The 17,433-nt window shown below is 36.5% G+C and overlaps 1 protein-coding gene across 11 annotated transcripts in view; it reads left to right on the forward strand.

The window, feature by feature from the left end:
- LRRC49 (leucine rich repeat containing 49) overlaps positions 1-17,433 on the forward strand; it is a 232,163-nt gene that overhangs the window by 40,202 nt on the left and 174,528 nt on the right. For all 11 annotated transcript variants that reach the window (XR_008992662.1, XM_036907846.2, XM_057488936.1 and 8 more), the window contains one exon: positions 3,679-3,822. Coding sequence is in view for 10 of the 11 variants with exons in the window: in XM_036907846.2 (XP_036763741.2) it covers positions 3,679-3,822 (144 nt within the window). In the remaining variant the exon portion in view is untranslated. The remainder of the gene's footprint in view (positions 1-3,678; positions 3,823-17,433) is intronic.

Genomic DNA, 17,433 nt, shown 5'->3' on the forward strand with positions numbered 1-17,433 from the left:
CAGATGTCTTCACCCCTGAATTTTATAAAACATTTATTAAAGACCTAATACACATCCTCCTTAAAGTTTTCCAAAGAGTAGAAGAAGGAATACTACCAAACTCATGCTATGAAGCCAGCATCACTCTAATACCAAAACCAGGCAAAGACACCACAAAAAAAGAAACTTACAGACCAATATCCCTGATAAACATGGATGCAAAAATACTCAGCAAAATATTAGCAAACCGAATTCAAAAATACATCAAAAAGATCATCCATCATGGTCAAGTAGGATTTATTCCAGGGATGCAAGGATGGTACAACATTCGAAAATCCATCAACATCATCCACCACATCAACAAAAAGAAGGACAAAAACCACATGATCATCTCCATAGATGCTGAAAAAGCATTTGACAAAATTCAACATCCATTCATGATAAAAACTCTCAACAAAATGGGTATAGAGGGCAAGTACCTCAACATAATACCGGCCATATATGACAAACCCACAGCCAATATCATACTTAACAGCAAGAAGCTGAAAGGTTTTCCTTTAATACCTGAAACAAGACAAGGATGCCCAATCTCCCCACTTGTATTCAACATAGTACTGGAGGTCCTAGCCTCTGCAATCAGACAACACAGAGAAATAAAAGGCATCTGGATTGTTAAGGAACAAGGTAAACTGTCCCTGTTTGCAAATGACATGATATTGGACAGAAAAAAACCCTAAAGAATCCACTCCAGAGCTACTAGATCTAATATCTGAATTCCACAAAGTTGCAGGGTACAAAATTAATACACAGAAATCTGTTGCATTCCTATACGCTAACAATGAGCTAGCCGAAAGAGAAATCAGGAAAAACAATTCCATTCACAGTTGCATCAAAAAGAATAAAATACCTAGAAGTAAACCTAACTGAAGAAGTGAAAGACCTATACCCTGAAAACTACAAGACACTCATGAGAGAAATTAAAGAATATACCGATAAATGGAAACACATCCAATGCTCATGGATAGGAAGAATGAATATTGTCAAATGGCCATCATGCCGAAAGCAATCTATAGATTCAATGCAATTCCTATTAAAATACGAACACTATTCTTCAATGAACGAGAGCAAGTCGTTCTAAAATTCATATGGAACCACAAAAGACCCTGAATATCCAAAGAGATCCTGAGGAGGAAGAATAAGGCTGGGGGGATTATGCTTCCCAACTTCAAGCTCTACTAGAAAGCCACAGTAATCAAGACAATTTGGTACTGGCACAAGAACAGACCCATAGACTAATGGAACAGACTAGAGAGCCCTGATATAAACCCAAGCATATATGGTCAATTAATATATGATAAAGGAGCCATGGACATACAATGGGGAAACGACAGCCTCTTCAACAGCTGGTGTTGGCAAAACTGGACAGCTACATGCGAGAGAATGAAACTGGATTATTCCTTAACCCCATACACAAAACTAAACTTGAAGTAGATCTACGAGCTGAATGTAAGTCATGAAACTGTAAAATTCTTAGAAGACAACATAGGCAAAAATCTCCTGAATATAAGTATGAGCAACTTCTTCCTGAATGCATCTCCTCGAGCAAGGGAAACAAAAGCAAAAATGAACACATGGGACTATGTTTCTGTACGGCAAAGGACACCATCAGCAGTATAAAAAGGCATCCTACAGTATGGGAGAATATATTTGTAAATGACATATCTGACAAGGGGATAAAATCCAAAATATATAAAGAACTCACATGCCTCAACACCCAAAAAGCAAATAACCCAATTAACAAATGGGCAGAGGATATGAAGAGACAATTCTCCAAAGAAGTAATTCAGGTGGTCAACAGGCACATGAAAAGATGCTCCACATCACTAATCATCAGGGAAATGCAAATTAAAACCACAAAGAGATATCACCTCACACCAGTAAGGATGGCCAGCATCGAAAAGACTAAGAACAGCAAATGCTGGAGAGGATGCGGAGAAAGGGGAACCCTCCTACACTGCTGGTGGGAATGTAAGCTAGTTCAACCATTGTGGAAAACAATATGGAGGTTCCTCAAAAAACTAAAAATAGAAATACCATTTAACCCGGGAATCACATTCCTTGGCATTTACCCAATGAATACAACTTCTCAGATTCAAAAAGACATATGCACCCCTATGCTTATCACAGCACTATTTACAATAGCCAAGGTACGCAAGCAACGTAAGTGTCCATCAGTAGATGAATGGATAAAGAAGAGGTGGTACATATACACAATGGAATACTATTCAGCCATAAGAAACAAATCCTACCATTTGCAACAAGATGGATGGAGATGGAGGGTATTATGCTCCATGAAATAATCCAGTTGGAGAAAGACAAGTGCCAAATGATTTCCCTCATTTGTGGAGTATAACAATGAAGCGAAACTGAAGGAACAAAATAGCAGCAAACTCAACTCCAAGAAGGGACTGGTGGTTACCAAAGGGGAGGGGTGTGGGAGGGCCGGTGGGGAGGGAGGGAGAAGGGGACTGAGGGGTACTATGTTTAGTACTCATGGTGTGGGGGGGTCACAGGGAAAACAATGTAGCACAGAGAAGGCAAGCAGTGACTCTGTGGCATCTTACTACACTGATGGACAGTGACTGCATTGGGGTATGGGTGGGGACTTGATAATATGGGTAAATATAGTGACCACATTGTTTTTTCATGTGAAACCTTCATAAGAGTGTATATCAGTAATACCTTAATAAAAAAATATCATGAAGGCAATACAGATGAGAAAGTTAATCTCTAGTGATTGTGCAACTTACTTTTTTTCAGTGTTGAGAAGAAAAGTGTTATTTGTATGATTCATTGATGTTTAAGTACGTTACATTGAAAGGTCCCCACAGGGACCCCTACTCTGTGTCATGCAGCAGCTCATCCCTTTGTACTATGCTTGCTGTGTTATGATGATGTTGAGCTCTCATCACCTCGTGGGATAGCTTTTACTTACCGTTACCTTACTGTGCAATTCAAACTCCTCTGCTCCAGTTCCAGTGCTGGTGTGTATGTGCCGAGTCCATGCTCCAGGTCCTCTTATTCTAAACACTTAGTGTCCATCATGTTGCACCCTAAACATTATCTGTCTCCTCTCTGAAGCACTTAAACTAATACATTACATCTGTCCTCACTCTCCACTGGCTGTCCTAGTTCCTTGTGTTTTTTGAAGACTCTTGATGGCTTTCAGGATCCTGCAGTGTAAATGGAATGAACAAGGGGAACTTGGTATACTCCTTTTCCTTGCCTTTACGCTCAGAGGATGGTCTGGCTTGGGCAGATCATTGTGAGCTTATGCCTTGGGTTCACACTAAGTTTCTAGTTGCCAGGTAGTATGTGTTTTTCTTGTTACCTTTATGGGACGTGGCACTGTGTTGGACACTTGGAGGTGTTCCAAATGATGGACTTGTTGATTATTTGATAAAAATTACTTCAAATATTTACCATGGTCAAATTATAAAATATCTTCCTTCAGTTAATTTTCACAAGTTAAATGACTTCATATTATCTACAGCAGAAGGAAATTGGAAATAGATTTTTACATGTCTTCTTGTAAACTTGTCACTGAGTCCGATGACTATATGTTTTAGTTTTAGGTATTTTTATAACATATATCTGAGATTTATGCCTGCTCATCATCCATTCCTCATTTTTCAACAGATTACCAAGATTGAAAATGTCAATCATTTGTGTGATTTGAGAGTTTTAAATCTTGCCAGGAACCTTTTAAGTCACGTTGATAATCTAAATGGGCTGGATTCCCTGACTGAACTTAATCTGCGACACAATCAAATCACTGTTGTGGTGAGTATTAAAATGGAATTGATATGTGATTTCTGTCCTTACTTTTAAGAAAATGACATTAATGTAATGATATTGCTTTATGAAAAGTAAGAATCTAAGGTCAATTAGTTTTTTCTGAATTTAAATTATGGATATGATTATTAAACTTTGTAATATTTTGTTTGGAAAATGTTAATGTTTTAAAAGGTAAATATGAAATTCAAAACAGAATAGAAGTGTTCTCAGTAAATGAGTCAGCAATGTAAATGAATATTGAATCATTTCCTGTTTTGTCATGGGTATAGAATTAATAAGAAAGAAAGTTATTGGTGACTGGAAGTTGCTGAATTGTTGCACTAAGAGGGAAAAAGGACAGACAGAAGAGGTTGAGGACTGTGAGGACACTCATGAATATCACATCCTTTGCAGCTGTTAAAGAGACAGTTTCCTATAGTGGAAGGAGCATTGCCTAGGGCAACAGAGGCCTAGTTCTGGTCTCCCTTTCTTCTCTCATTAGCTATGTGACCTTGGGCAATCACCTTAACTCCGTAAACCTCAGTTTACTTTCCTCTAAATTGAGAGCTTTGGGCTAGATTACCTCTAGGGTCCTTTTGGCTTGTTGATGCTGAAAAAAGACATAAAGATGGTAGAGAACTGGCCTGTGAGAAGGAGGGAAAGAGTTACTATTGTGGGGCAAAACTATAGAAAGGCGACTCTGGAACTCTGAAGATAAACTTCATTAGCTTTATAATTTTACTTAAGTTCAGCAACTAAATAACAGCTTAATACTCAGGTATTTTGTACTGTGCATATGTGAAAAGCACTAGAAATATGGCTTTCAGGTGTACAATATTGTAAAGGTCAAGAACACTTCTAATGATTTATAAAAACATTGTTTGTTATTTTAACAACTTTCCTTTGTTTACATGTAATAAAAAAACTACCTCGATTCTCTCTGGATATCATTTGAGCACTTTTAAAGACACAATCTAACTCTTAAATTTTCAAGACATTGAGTTTCTTAGAAAATAATTAAGTGTACTTAAGTGGTACACTTGAGAAGGCTGGGGGACAGATGATATTTTATCTCTAGACCTCATTGTACAGATTGGTTTCATTTTGAAGTTTTCCCAAAAAATCTGAGCCAGGTAATGCTCATATTTTCTAGGAGATTGGGACAGTTTCAGAACCTTCTCCAAAACATGGATTTATTACAGAACCTTTAAATTCTGTCAGATCCTACCAAGATTGGATTTAAATATTGGAAATGGCTTGTTTATTTTAAAAGACATCCAGATTGAGTTGATGTGTTAGATTGCTGAGTCTCTAGGAACTGCTCAGGTCGGCTATAACCTGTCCTCAGGACATTGAATATGGTACAAATCCAAAAAGCTCTGGTGGAGTGGGGTACAGAAATCTATGGGCCCTAGCGTATTCCTGTCTAGGTTCTGTCTTTCATTTAGAAAGTGCATAATACATATCCAGGAAATTGCTCACTGAATTTCTCATTGAATATTATGTGTAATAATTACTCTTATAGCTTAGGTAGCAGTAAACATTTTATGGAAAAGGAAGTTCTATTAATTTCTGAAAGTTAAAAGATTTAGTAAGTATTATGTATATTATATCATGATACATTAGAATCATGCATATTAATTTATAAGAAATCATGAGTATATATGTAAGGCTAAACAAGAAACTTTATCTCCAACTCTTGTCTGTTTCTTTTTCAAAGCATCCTTTTCCCAAAAGAGACTTGAATCTGAGGACTCATTTTTTTCATTCTCTCTTCTTTTCTCCAGGGTCAGTTATAACACTTACTCTTTTTGCTTTTTTTTTTTAATTTCATGGTTTAGATTTTCCTCAATGGCTGGTAATCCTTAAATGAAGGACCATGTTAAGCAGTGGCTGGGCCTCCTGTGTAGCTGCTTAGGTCTTTGTAACTGTGAGATATTTCCCTAGAATGATCACTGGATTTGTGTAAGTCGTTGAATCCCACGTGCTGGCAGACTTTAGAGAGAGTGGAAGGGGAAAGGCGGGCTCACGCTGTAGTTGCTAAAGTAAGAGAAAGACTACTTTTGGGGATAGAAGGACTTCAGCGTCTTTTGTGCCAGGTGAAACTGGCTTCCCTTTTCCCCTGTGGCTCTTCTGTAGCAGTTATTACCCTCTCCGTAGGTCAAACACCCACGCCCTCCATCCTTTCTTGACAGACACTCCATGTTGTTTAGGGAACAGATGCGGAGGCCTCAGCTGAGGGTCTCTGCACATGGCTGTGTGTGTGCACGGCTGGGGTGGGAGGCCGCTGCGGCAGTTTGTTACTGTTCGGGGAATGACTGAACAGATGGACCTTTAACCGCACATCTGCTTGAGAAGCTACAGTCCGCCACCGTCCTCACCTGCTTCTTGGATGCACTGACTGAGCGCAGAGTAGGACGGCATTCTGTCAGCAAGAATCGCAGTGTGGTACCTCTCGCTTGAGAGACGAGCTACAGTTTTCTCCATTCAGGGTTCTCACCTATAAGATCCCATCTTCTTTCCAGCATTTTGAAATTCGTTGAGCTGTTAATGATAACCCTTTTGTTTTTATCATTTCCATGGATTTACTCATTGTGTGTATTTTTTTTCTTTATTCATTGAATGTTGGACAGGAGATGAAACAAACAACTGTGCCCCCACTTCCATCTTATCCGAAAAGTTACTGTCTGATGTTTTTGATGTAGAAAAGTTATTGGGTTTTTTTCTTAGAAATTTTATAAATTTCAATCCAAGTGTCTTTCTGGTTTACATGATATATACGTGTTTTTCTTTGAAAAACATATAAAAATATATTTTTTCCTTTGAAAAATTATGAAACATTTCAGGCAGGCCCCCAAAGTAGGAAATAATATTACCAACATTTGTATATCCAACAATCCACTTTATAAATAAAAGCCTTTCAAGTATAGTTGAGGCATACTGTGTAAGCCTCCCCCACCACATTCTCTTCCTCTTCTGTAGAGGTAACCACAATTCTGAATTTGGTGTTTATTCCCATGCATGTCTGTGTCCTTTTCCTGTATATGTGTGTATCCCTAAACAATGTGAAGCTTTAGTTTTGCACACTTTCAGATGTTCTGTAAGTGGTATCATCAAACTGTACATATCTTCTGTAAGGTGACCTTATTAACATTATGCTTTGAGATTTATCTATGTTGATACCTGTAGCTCTGGTTCAAAAACTTTCACTATTATATATATTCCATTGAATGATTGTAATTAAATATTCATTCTTCTATTTATGGACAGTAATGTTATTTCCAATTTTTTTTTATTATTAAGTGTCTTTTTGTACATGTCTTTTTGAGCATATGTGTAACAACTCTAGGACAGTGGCTTTCACACATTTTTAGCCATTATCTATGATAATAAATTTACATTAAAACCCAGTATTAAATACATATTTGTAAGGGCACACTATAAATGATGGAAACAAAACATTTCATTTAACTGTACCTACCCTTATTGCAATCCATTCTGGGATGTCCTATTCTGTTCTGTTGTGTCTTATTAAAAAATACTGGTCTCAAAAGAAAAAGGTTTGTTTCAACCTATTTAATCGATTCCTTGATCAGTGAAAAGTTGGTTGCAACCTTTATTTGAAAAAACGATGCCGAGTGGTGAATACTTGTGAGGAGCATTGCAGAGTACCAGCATTGTGCACATCATTGCACCTTATCAGCTGCCCATAAGCTTTCCACAGGGGGAATGTACCATTACATTTCTGTCAGTATTACCTGAGAGTTCCTTTAACTCCACATCTTTGTTGCCACTTGGTATCATCAGACCTTTAAATTTTTGCTAATACTATAATTGTAAGATTGTATTGCATTGAAATTTTAATTATAATTTCCACTGAGGTTGAATGCCTTTTATCTTTTTTTTTTTGATATTGAGATTGCCTCTTCCATGAATAGTATTATCCTTTGCCTATTGTAATAACAGGCTTTTTTCACCCTTTTTATCTGTAGTATTTCTTATGTATTTGCTGTCTTTTGAGGAACAGAATTAAAAATCATCAATAATTTTATTTTCCTGTTTTTTGTTTGAAAAATCCTCTCTTATAGGATGAGGATATAAAGGTATTTTTCTGTATTGTCTACCAAAAGTTTTAAAGTTGTTCTTCACATGCAGCTGTCTCATCTATTAGACATTGATTTCTGCTTGTGGTCTGAAATTGAAACCCAATTTTGTTTGTTTGTTTTTCCCTCGTGTGGTTTACCAGCGGTCCCACTGTTTATTGAAAGTGAATTCTTTCTCTCTTCTTCCTTCATCCCTTGGTAGTATCTCCCTCTAGCAAATTAAACACCCACTTATGCATGGGTGGGTGCCTGGCCTCTTCGGCCCATTTTATTGATCTTTATCCACCTTCTGGTATAATGCTGTCTGAATAACTGTAGCTCTCTTATTATGTCCTAAAAACTAGCAGGACAAGGTCTCCAGTGTAACTTTCTTTTCCCTTTATTCCTTTCCCAGCCTTCCTTCCTTACTTTAAAAAGTAATATTAATCTTCATCTTTTCTTTTGCTACATGCATTCTAGAAATAGCATGTCAAATTTCATGAATAACCCTACTGGTTTGTTTGGAATATCTTTGAATTTGAAGACAATTGGCATTTTTATGGTACTTAACATTCAATACCATAATGTGAACATGGCATGTTAATATGAATGGCATAATGTGAATACAGCATATTTCAATTCACATATGTCTTATTTAATGATTTTTATGCTTTCTCCATGGATAACTTGTTTTTCGTTAGATTTCTTACCAGGTATCTTACGCATTTTTTTTGCTATTGTAAATTTTGTTAGAAAAATCTCTTATCCGAAAACTTACTCTCTGATGTTACAACTATACACTGTTACAAGTGTATAGAATCACAGTTGATTTTTGTTCATTGGTCTTACTTGTATCTAACAACCTTTCTCTGATATAATAATTCTAATAATATATATAGGTTTTCTTTAATTTTCTATTTAGACAATTATAATTTTTTGCAAGCACTGATAGTTTTTTCCTAATCATTACATATTGTGTTTCTTCTTATTTGATTGAGCTAGACTGAATTTCTAGTTTGACTAAACCCCCAGTGCAAAGTTGAATAAAGAAGCAGATTGGGCATCTTTGCCTTATTCCTGATTTTAAGGGAAATACATCACTAGTTCAAAGCATTAACTATTGGATGCCATTTATTAGTCTGGAAAAATTATCCTCTATTTTTAGTTTAGTAGAGTTTATATTATGAATGGTTATTTGATTTTATTAAATAATTTTTCTACAACTTCTCTATTGACCGTATGGATTCTTCTTTCATCTATTAATTTTGCCAATTATAAGGTTTTGTAATGATAAGTCATTCTAGCATTTTTGGTCATTATCTTCTGAGCTCTATTTCATATACATTCCTGGATTTTGTTTGCTAATATTTTATTCACAATATTTATATCTATGTTAGTAAGTAAGATTGGCCTGTAAATTATTCTTATTGTTTTTTTCTGGTATTAAAGTCATACTAGCCCCATAAAATTTAAGCTGGAGAGTACTTTCTATTTCAATATTATATGATGTCCTATTCTGGTTTCCTATTTGGTATAAATCACAGTTTATATGAGATAAAGTTGATCTGTTCTATGAATACTTGGTAGAACGTATTTGTAAAATAATTTGTGTAGTTTTAAACTGTTGACTCATTAATAATAGTGGACAATTGTTTTGATATGTTATAATTTCCTTTCATCCAAATTCACTTTTTTTCCTGGCTGCTAGATCTGTAATCATGTCCCCCTTGTCACTTCTAATAATGTTTGTTTATACTCTTATTTTTTTCTTGATCAATATTGCCTGAGATTTATTTATTTTACTAATAGTTTCAAAGAACCAGTTTTAGGCTTTGAAAGATTATAAGGTTTCATTTTGAAGTACTGCGGATTGACTATGGTGTACATGGATGTGGAGCTACCATATTTCATCAGCTTGAGACACACATTTCTCTATTTTTTTCTGAAACATTTAAGAGTAAGTTGCAGACACGATTCCCCTTTATCTCTATATACTTCAGTGTGTATTTCCTAAAACAAGGACTTCTCTTATATAACTACATTACAATGATCAAAATCAGGAAACTAACATTGATATTGCTATTATCTAATCTATAGATTCTATTCAGATTTTCCCGATTGTCTCAATAATGTCCTTTATAGCAAAAGAAAATCTAAAATCATGCATTGCATTCACTTGTTATGTCTCCCTAGTCTTCTTTAATCAGAAAGAGTGCCTGAATCTTTCTTCATATTTCATGATTGAAGAATATTGGTTTATTATTTTGTAGAATGTTTCTCAATTTAGGCTTGTCTAATGACATTTCCTCATGATTAGATTTAGGTTATATACTTTTGGCAGGAAATCAACAGAAGTGATGCTGAGTTCTTCTCAGTGAGTCATATTAAGTATTCTTTAACTTTAAACCTTTTTTGTATAAAGAATACATAGTTCCTTTTTTTTACTTACAATCTGAGAATCTGTCTTCTAACCTGACACTTTTTTCTGTTAAACTAATTGTGACTACTGATATATTTAGATTTATCAGTTTGATGTTATTTCATGCTTTTCCTATGATTTTTTCTTTCTTGTGCCTTACTTTGGGTTGATGGAGTTTTTTCTATTCTTTTATTTTTTTAAATTTTTTATTAAGTTATGATTGATATACATTATTATGAAGGTTTCACATGAAAAAACAATGTGGTTACTACATTTACCGATATTATCAAGTCCCCACCCATACCCCAATGCAGTCACTGTCCATCAGTGTAGTAAGATGCCACAGAGTCACTGCTTGCCTTCTCTGTGCTACATTGTTTTCCCTGTGACCCCCCACACCATGAGTACTAAACATAGTACTCCTCAATCCCCTTCTCCCTCCCTCCCCACAGGCCCTCCGACACCCCTCCCCTTTCGTAACCACTAGTTCATTCTTGGAGTCTCTGAGTCTGCTGCCATTTTGTTCTTTCAGTTTTGCTTAATTGTTATACTTCACAAATGAGGGACATTATTTGGCATTTGTCTTTCTCTGCCTGGCTTATTTCTCTGAGCATAATGTCCTCCAGCTCCATCCATGTTGTTGCAAATGGTAGGATTTGTTTGTTTCTTCTGGCTGAATAGTATTCAATTGTATATATGTACTACATCTTCTTTATCCATTCATCTACAGATGGACTTTTAGGTTCCTTCCTTATCTTGGCTATTGTAAAAAGTGCTGTGATAAACATACGGGTGCATATGTCTTTTTGAATCTGAGAAGTTGTATTCTTTGGGTATATTCCAAGGAGTGGGATTCCCGGGTCAAATGGTATTTCTATTTTTAGTTTTTTGAGGAACCTCCACATTGCTTTCCACAATGGTTGAACTAGCTTACATTCCCACCAGCAGTGTAGGAGGGTTCCCCTTTCTTGACATCCTCGCCAATATTTGCTGTTGTTTGTCTTTTGGATGGGGCCATCCTAACTGGTGTGAGGTGATATCTCATTGTGGTTTTAATTTGCATTTCTCTGATGATTAGCGATGTGGAGCATCTTTTCATGTGCCTGTTGGCCATCTGTATTTCTTCTTTGGAGAACTGTCTCTTCACACCCTCTGCCCATTTGTTAATCAGGTTATTTGCTTTTTGGATGTTGAGGTGTGTAAGTTCTTTATATATTTTGGATGTTAACCCCTTGTCAGATATATCATTTACAAATATATTTTCCCATACTGTAGGATGCCTTTTTGTTTTGTTGATGATGTCTTTTGCCATACAAAACCATTTTAGTTTGATGTAGTCCCATGAGTTCATTTTTGGTTTTGTATTCCTTTCTCGAGGAGATGGGTTCAGGAAGAAGTTGCTCATACTTATATTCAGGAGATTTTTGCCTATGTTGCCTTCTAAGAGTTTTATGGTTTCATGACTTACATTCAAGTCTTTAATCCATTTCGAGTTTACTTTTGAATATGGGGTTAAAGAATAATCCAGTTTCATTCTCTTGCATGTAGCTGTCCAGTTTTGCCAACACCAGCTGTTGAAGAGGCTTTCATTTCCCCGTTGTATGTCTATGGCTCCTTTATCATATATTAATTGACCATATATGGTTGGGTTTATATCAGGGCTCTCTAGTCTGTTCCATTGGTCTATGGGTCTGTTCTTGTGCCAGTACCAAATTGTCTTGATTACTGTGGCTTTGCAGTAGAGCTTGAAGTTGGGGAGCATAATTCCCCCTGCTTTATTCTTCCTTCTCAGGATTGCTTTGGCTATTTGGGCTCTTTTGTGGATCTGTATGAATTTTAGGACAATTTTCTCTAGTTTGTTGAAGAATGCTGTTGGTATTTTGATAGGAATTGCATTGATTCTATAGATTGCTTTAGGCAGGATGGCCATTTTGACAATATTAATTCTTCCTATGCATGAGCACGGGATGTGTTTCCATTTATTGCTATCTTCTTTAATTTCTCTCATGAGTGTCTTGTAGATTTCAAGGTATAGGTCTTTCACTTCCTTGGTTAGGTTTATTCCTAGGTATTTTATTCTTTTTGATGCAATTGTGAATGGAATTGTTTTCCTGATTTCTCTCTCTCCTAGTTCATTGTTAGTGTATAGGAATGCCACAGATTTCTGTGAATTAATTTTGTATCCTGCAACGTTGCTGAATTCAGATATTAGATCTAGTAGTTTTTGAGTGGACTCTTTAGGGTTTTTTATGTACAATATCATGTTATCTGCAAACAAGGACAGTTTAACTTCTTCCTTGCCAATCTGGATGCCTTTTATTTCTTTGTGTTGTCTGATTTCTGTATCTAGGACCTCCAGTACTATGTTGAGTAGAAGTGGGGAGAGTGGGCATCCTTGTCTTGTTACCAATCTTTAAGAAAAAGCTTTCAGCTTCTCACTGTTAAGTATAATGTTGGCTGTGGGTTTGTCATATATGGCCTGTATTATGTTGAGGCACTTGCCCTCTATACCCATATTGTTGAGAGTTTTTATCATGAATAGATGTTGAATTTTGTCAAATGCTTTGTCAGCATCTATTTAAATGATCATGTGGTTTTTGTCCTTTTTGTTGATGTGGTGGATGATGTTGATGGATTTTTGAATGTTGTACCATCCTTGCATACCTGAAATAAATCCTACTTGACCATGGTGGATGAACTTTTTGATGTATTTTTTAATTCGGTTTGGTAATATTTTGTTGAATATTTTTGCATCCATGTTCATCAGGATATTGGTCTGTCATTTTCTTTTTTTGTGGTGTCTTTGCCTGGTTTTTATATTAGAGTGATGCTAGCCTCATAGAATGAGTTTGGAAGTATTCCCTCCTCTTCTACTCTTTGGAAAACTTTAAGGAGAATGGGTATGAGGTTTCACTAAATGTTTGATTAAATTCAGCGGTGAAGTCATCTGGTCCAGGAATTTTGTTCTTAGGTAGGTTTTTGATTACCAGTTCAATTTTGTTGCTGGTAATTGGTCTGTTTAGATTTTCTGTTTCTTCCTTGTTCAGCCTTGGAAGGTTGTATTTATCTAGAAAGTTGTCCATTTCTTCTAGGTTATCCAGTTTGTTAGCATATAATTCTTCATAGTATTCTCTAATAATTCTTTGTATTTCTGCTGTGGTCATAGTGATTTTTCCTTTCTCATTTCTGATCCTGTTTATGTGTGTAGACTTTTTTTTTCTTGATAAGTATGGCTGGGGGTTTATCTATTTTGTTAGTTTTCTCAAAGAACCAGCTCTTGCTTTCATTGATTATTTCTATTGTTTTTTTCTTCTCAATTTTATTTATTTCTGCTCTAATCTTTATTATGTCCCTTCTACTGACTTTGGTCCTCATTTGTTGTTCTTTTTCTAGTTTCATTAATTGTGAGTTTAGACTGCTTATATGGGATTGTTCTTCTTTCTTGAGGCAGGCCTGTATTGCAATATACTTTCCTCTTAGCACAGCCTTGACCGTGTCCCACAGATTTTGCAGTGTTGAATTATTGTTGTCATTTGTCTCCATATATTGCTTGATCTCTGTTTTTATTTGGTCATTGATACATTGGTTATTTAGGAGCGTGTTGTGAAGCCTCCATGTGTTTGTGGGATTTTTCATTTCCTTTGCGTAATTTGTTTCTAGTTTCATACCTTTATGGTCTGAGAAACTGGTTGGTACAATTTCAATCTTTATAAATTTATTGAGGCTTTTTTTGTGGCCTAGTATATGATCTATTCTTGAAAATGTTCCATGTGCACTTGAGAAGAATGTGTATTCTGCTGCTTTTGGGTGTCGAGTTGTGTAGATGTCTATTAGGTCCATCTGTTCTGTTGTGTTGTTCAGTGCCTCTGTGTCGTTACTTATCTTCTGGCTGGTTGATCTGTCCTTCAGAGTGAGTGGAGTGTTGAAGTCTCCTAGAATGAATCCATTGCATTCTATTTCCCCTTTTATTTCAGTTAGTATTTGTTTCACATATGTGGGTGCTCCTGTGTTGGGAGATAGGTATTTAGAATGGTTATATCTTCTTGTTGGATTCACCCCTTTATCATTATGTAATGCCCTCCTTTGTCTCTTGTTACTTTCTGTGTTTTGAAGTCTATTTTGTCTGATGCAAGTACTACAACTCCTGCTTTTTTCTCTCTGTTAGTTGCATGAAATACCTTTTTCCATCCCTTCACTTTAGTCTGTATATGTCTTTTGGGTCAAAGTTAGTGTCTTGTAGGCGACATATAGATGGGTCTTTTTTTATCCATTCAGTGACTCTGTGTCTTTTGATTGGTGCATTCAGTCCATTTACATTTAGGGTGATTATCGATAGGTATGTACTTATTGCCATTGCAGGCTTTAGATTTGTGGTTACCAAAGGTTCAAGGTTAATTTCCTTACTATCTAAGAGTTTAACTTAACTCACTTAGTATGCTGTTACAAGCACAATCTAAAGGTTCTTTTCTGTTTCTCCTCCTTTTTCTTCCTCCTCCATTCTTTATATATTAGGTATCATATTCTGTGTTCTTTGTCTATCCCTGGATTGACTTTGGGGATAGTTAATTTAATTTTGCATTTGCTTAGTAATTAACTGTTCTACTTTCTTTACTGTGGTTTTATTACCTCTGTTGACAGCTATTCAACCCTAGGAACACTTCCATCTATAGCTGTGCCTCCAAAATAGACTGTAGAGATGGTTTGTGGCAGGTAAATTCTCTCAGCTTTTGCTTATCTGGAAATTGTTTAATCCCTCCTTCAAATTTAAATGATAATCTTCCTGGATAAACTAATCTTGTTACCAGGCCCTTCTGCTTCATTGCATTAAATGCATCATGCCACTCCCTTATGGCCTGTAAGGTTTCTGCTGAGAAGTCTGGTGATAGCCTGATGGGATCTCCTTTTTGTGTGATCTAATTTCTCTCTCTGGCTGCTTTTAATAGTCTGTCCTTATCCTTGATCTTTCCCATTTTAATTACTATGTGTCTTGGTGTTGTCTTCCTTGGGTCCCTTGTGTTGGGAGATCTGTGCATCTTCATGGCCTGAGAGACTATCTCCTTCCCCAGACTGGGGAAGTTTCAGCAATTATCTCCTCAAAGACACTTTCTATCCCTTTCTCTCTCCCCCTTCTTCTTCTGGTATCCCTATAATGCGAATATTGTTCCGTTTGGATTGGTCACACAGTTCTCTCAATATTCTTTCATTCTTAGAGATCTTTTTATCTCTCTGTGCCTCAGCTTCTTTGTATTCCTCTTCTCTAGATTCTATTTCATTTATCATCTCCTCCACCGCATCCAACCCGCTTTTATTACCCTCCATCGTGCTCTTCAACGGTTGGATCTCTGACCTGAATTCATTCCTGAGTTCTTGGATATCTTTCTGTACCTCCATTAGCATGTTGATGATTTTTATTTTGAACTCCCTTTCAGGAAGATTCATAAGGTCCGTGTCATTTAAATCTTTCTCTGGAGTTATATTAATTTTACTCTGAATCAGGTTCCTTTGGCGTTTCATGTTGTATATGGCGCCCTCTAGTGTCCAGAAGCTCTACTCTGGAGCTGCTCAGCCCCTGAAGCAATGTCGGGGGTCGCAGGGGAGCGGGATTGGTGCCTTGGGAGAGAAAATAGCTGTTCGCCGCTTCCCGGCTGCTGTGCCTGTCTCCACTGCCTGAACCAGTGGGCTGAGCACACAGATACAAGCTTTTTCCCAGAGCAGCCAAATATGGATCACTGCTTTCCACACGTGGCTGGAATCTCAGTCTCTCCAGGAATTCTGCCTGTATTAGCTTTCCAATCCCATAATCACGCAAGTATTATGAAAGCACCATGGCATGTACGTTTGTACTCCCAGAGCAGATCTCTGGAGCTAGGTATTCAGCAGTCTCAGGCCTTCCACTCCCTCCCCATCCATTTCTCTTGCTCCCACCGGTGAGCTGAGGTGGAGGAAGGGCTTGGATCCCACCTGACCACAGCTTTGGTATGTTACCCTATTCCATGAGGTCTTCTCTTTTCTCCAGGTGTATGCAGTCTGGTGCAGTCCTCTTTCCTGTTGCTCTCTTAGGATTAGTTGCAGCAAGTATATTTTCGAATTGTATGCTGTTTTAGGAGGAAGCCTCTGTCTCTCTTCTCATGCCACCATCTTTTATCTTCTCTCTCTCTATTCTTTTTTACTTTAATGGTCACTCTTAACATTTTAAAATACACACACACACTTGGCTTTTTGAGTTAATGCATATCCCTACACTCTTCTCAAATAAGGAACTGAGAATCATTTAGTCCAGCATCCCCCTCTCATTTTACATGTATTTGTCACCTAGTTCTTATTATTTCTATCTCTTCACTCCAAAATTAGATATTTTAAATGCTGTTGTTTTCAGCCAGTGCTTGTTTGGATTTATCACTCCTTCCAAAAGATTTATATTAGAAAAAGTTCCTTTAATATGACTCTGGTGGTAGGAAGTTGTCCAAATTTTTGTTTGTCTGATAATATATTTATTTTACTTTCATTCATAGGTGATGGTTTGACTTTTGACTGTTATTTTTCTCCCAGATCTTTGAAGCTCATATTCTACTGTCCTTGGGCTCTATTCTTGTCATTAAACTGTCTATTATCATTTTTTTATAGATCATCTTTTTCTTTAGTTGCTTTTAAGGTAATAAGCAGTCTTTCAGACTATGATGTATGATGTGGAGCTACCATATTTCACCTATTTGAGACATGCATTTTTCCATATTTCAAGAATCTGAAATCTGGATATGTCTCATGATGTACATCTTAAAATCATTATTGGATAAGGTATAGCAATTTCTTTGCCTATGTATATATGATAACCATATTTTGGCAAAGCTGTGCTATGTTTTGTTATTGAGATAGATTTAGAGAGACTGCTTATCACATGCTAAGCAAGCAACTGAATACAGTAGAAATTGAGAAAACTCCTTGGAATAGATGAAAGAAATCTCAAAGCAAGAAGAAGCTGTGTGTATAGGTCATGCTGGTATCTTAGTCTGTTTGGGATGCTATAACAAAATACCACAGCCTGGATATTCAAGATGGAGGCATGAGAGGTGAGACAGAGAACTCCTCCCAAAACCACATATAATATGAAAATATAGT

This window comes from Manis pentadactyla, chromosome 11 (genome assembly GCF_030020395.1).
Source record: "Manis pentadactyla isolate mManPen7 chromosome 11, mManPen7.hap1, whole genome shotgun sequence".
NCBI lineage: Eukaryota > Metazoa > Chordata > Mammalia > Pholidota > Manidae > Manis > Manis pentadactyla.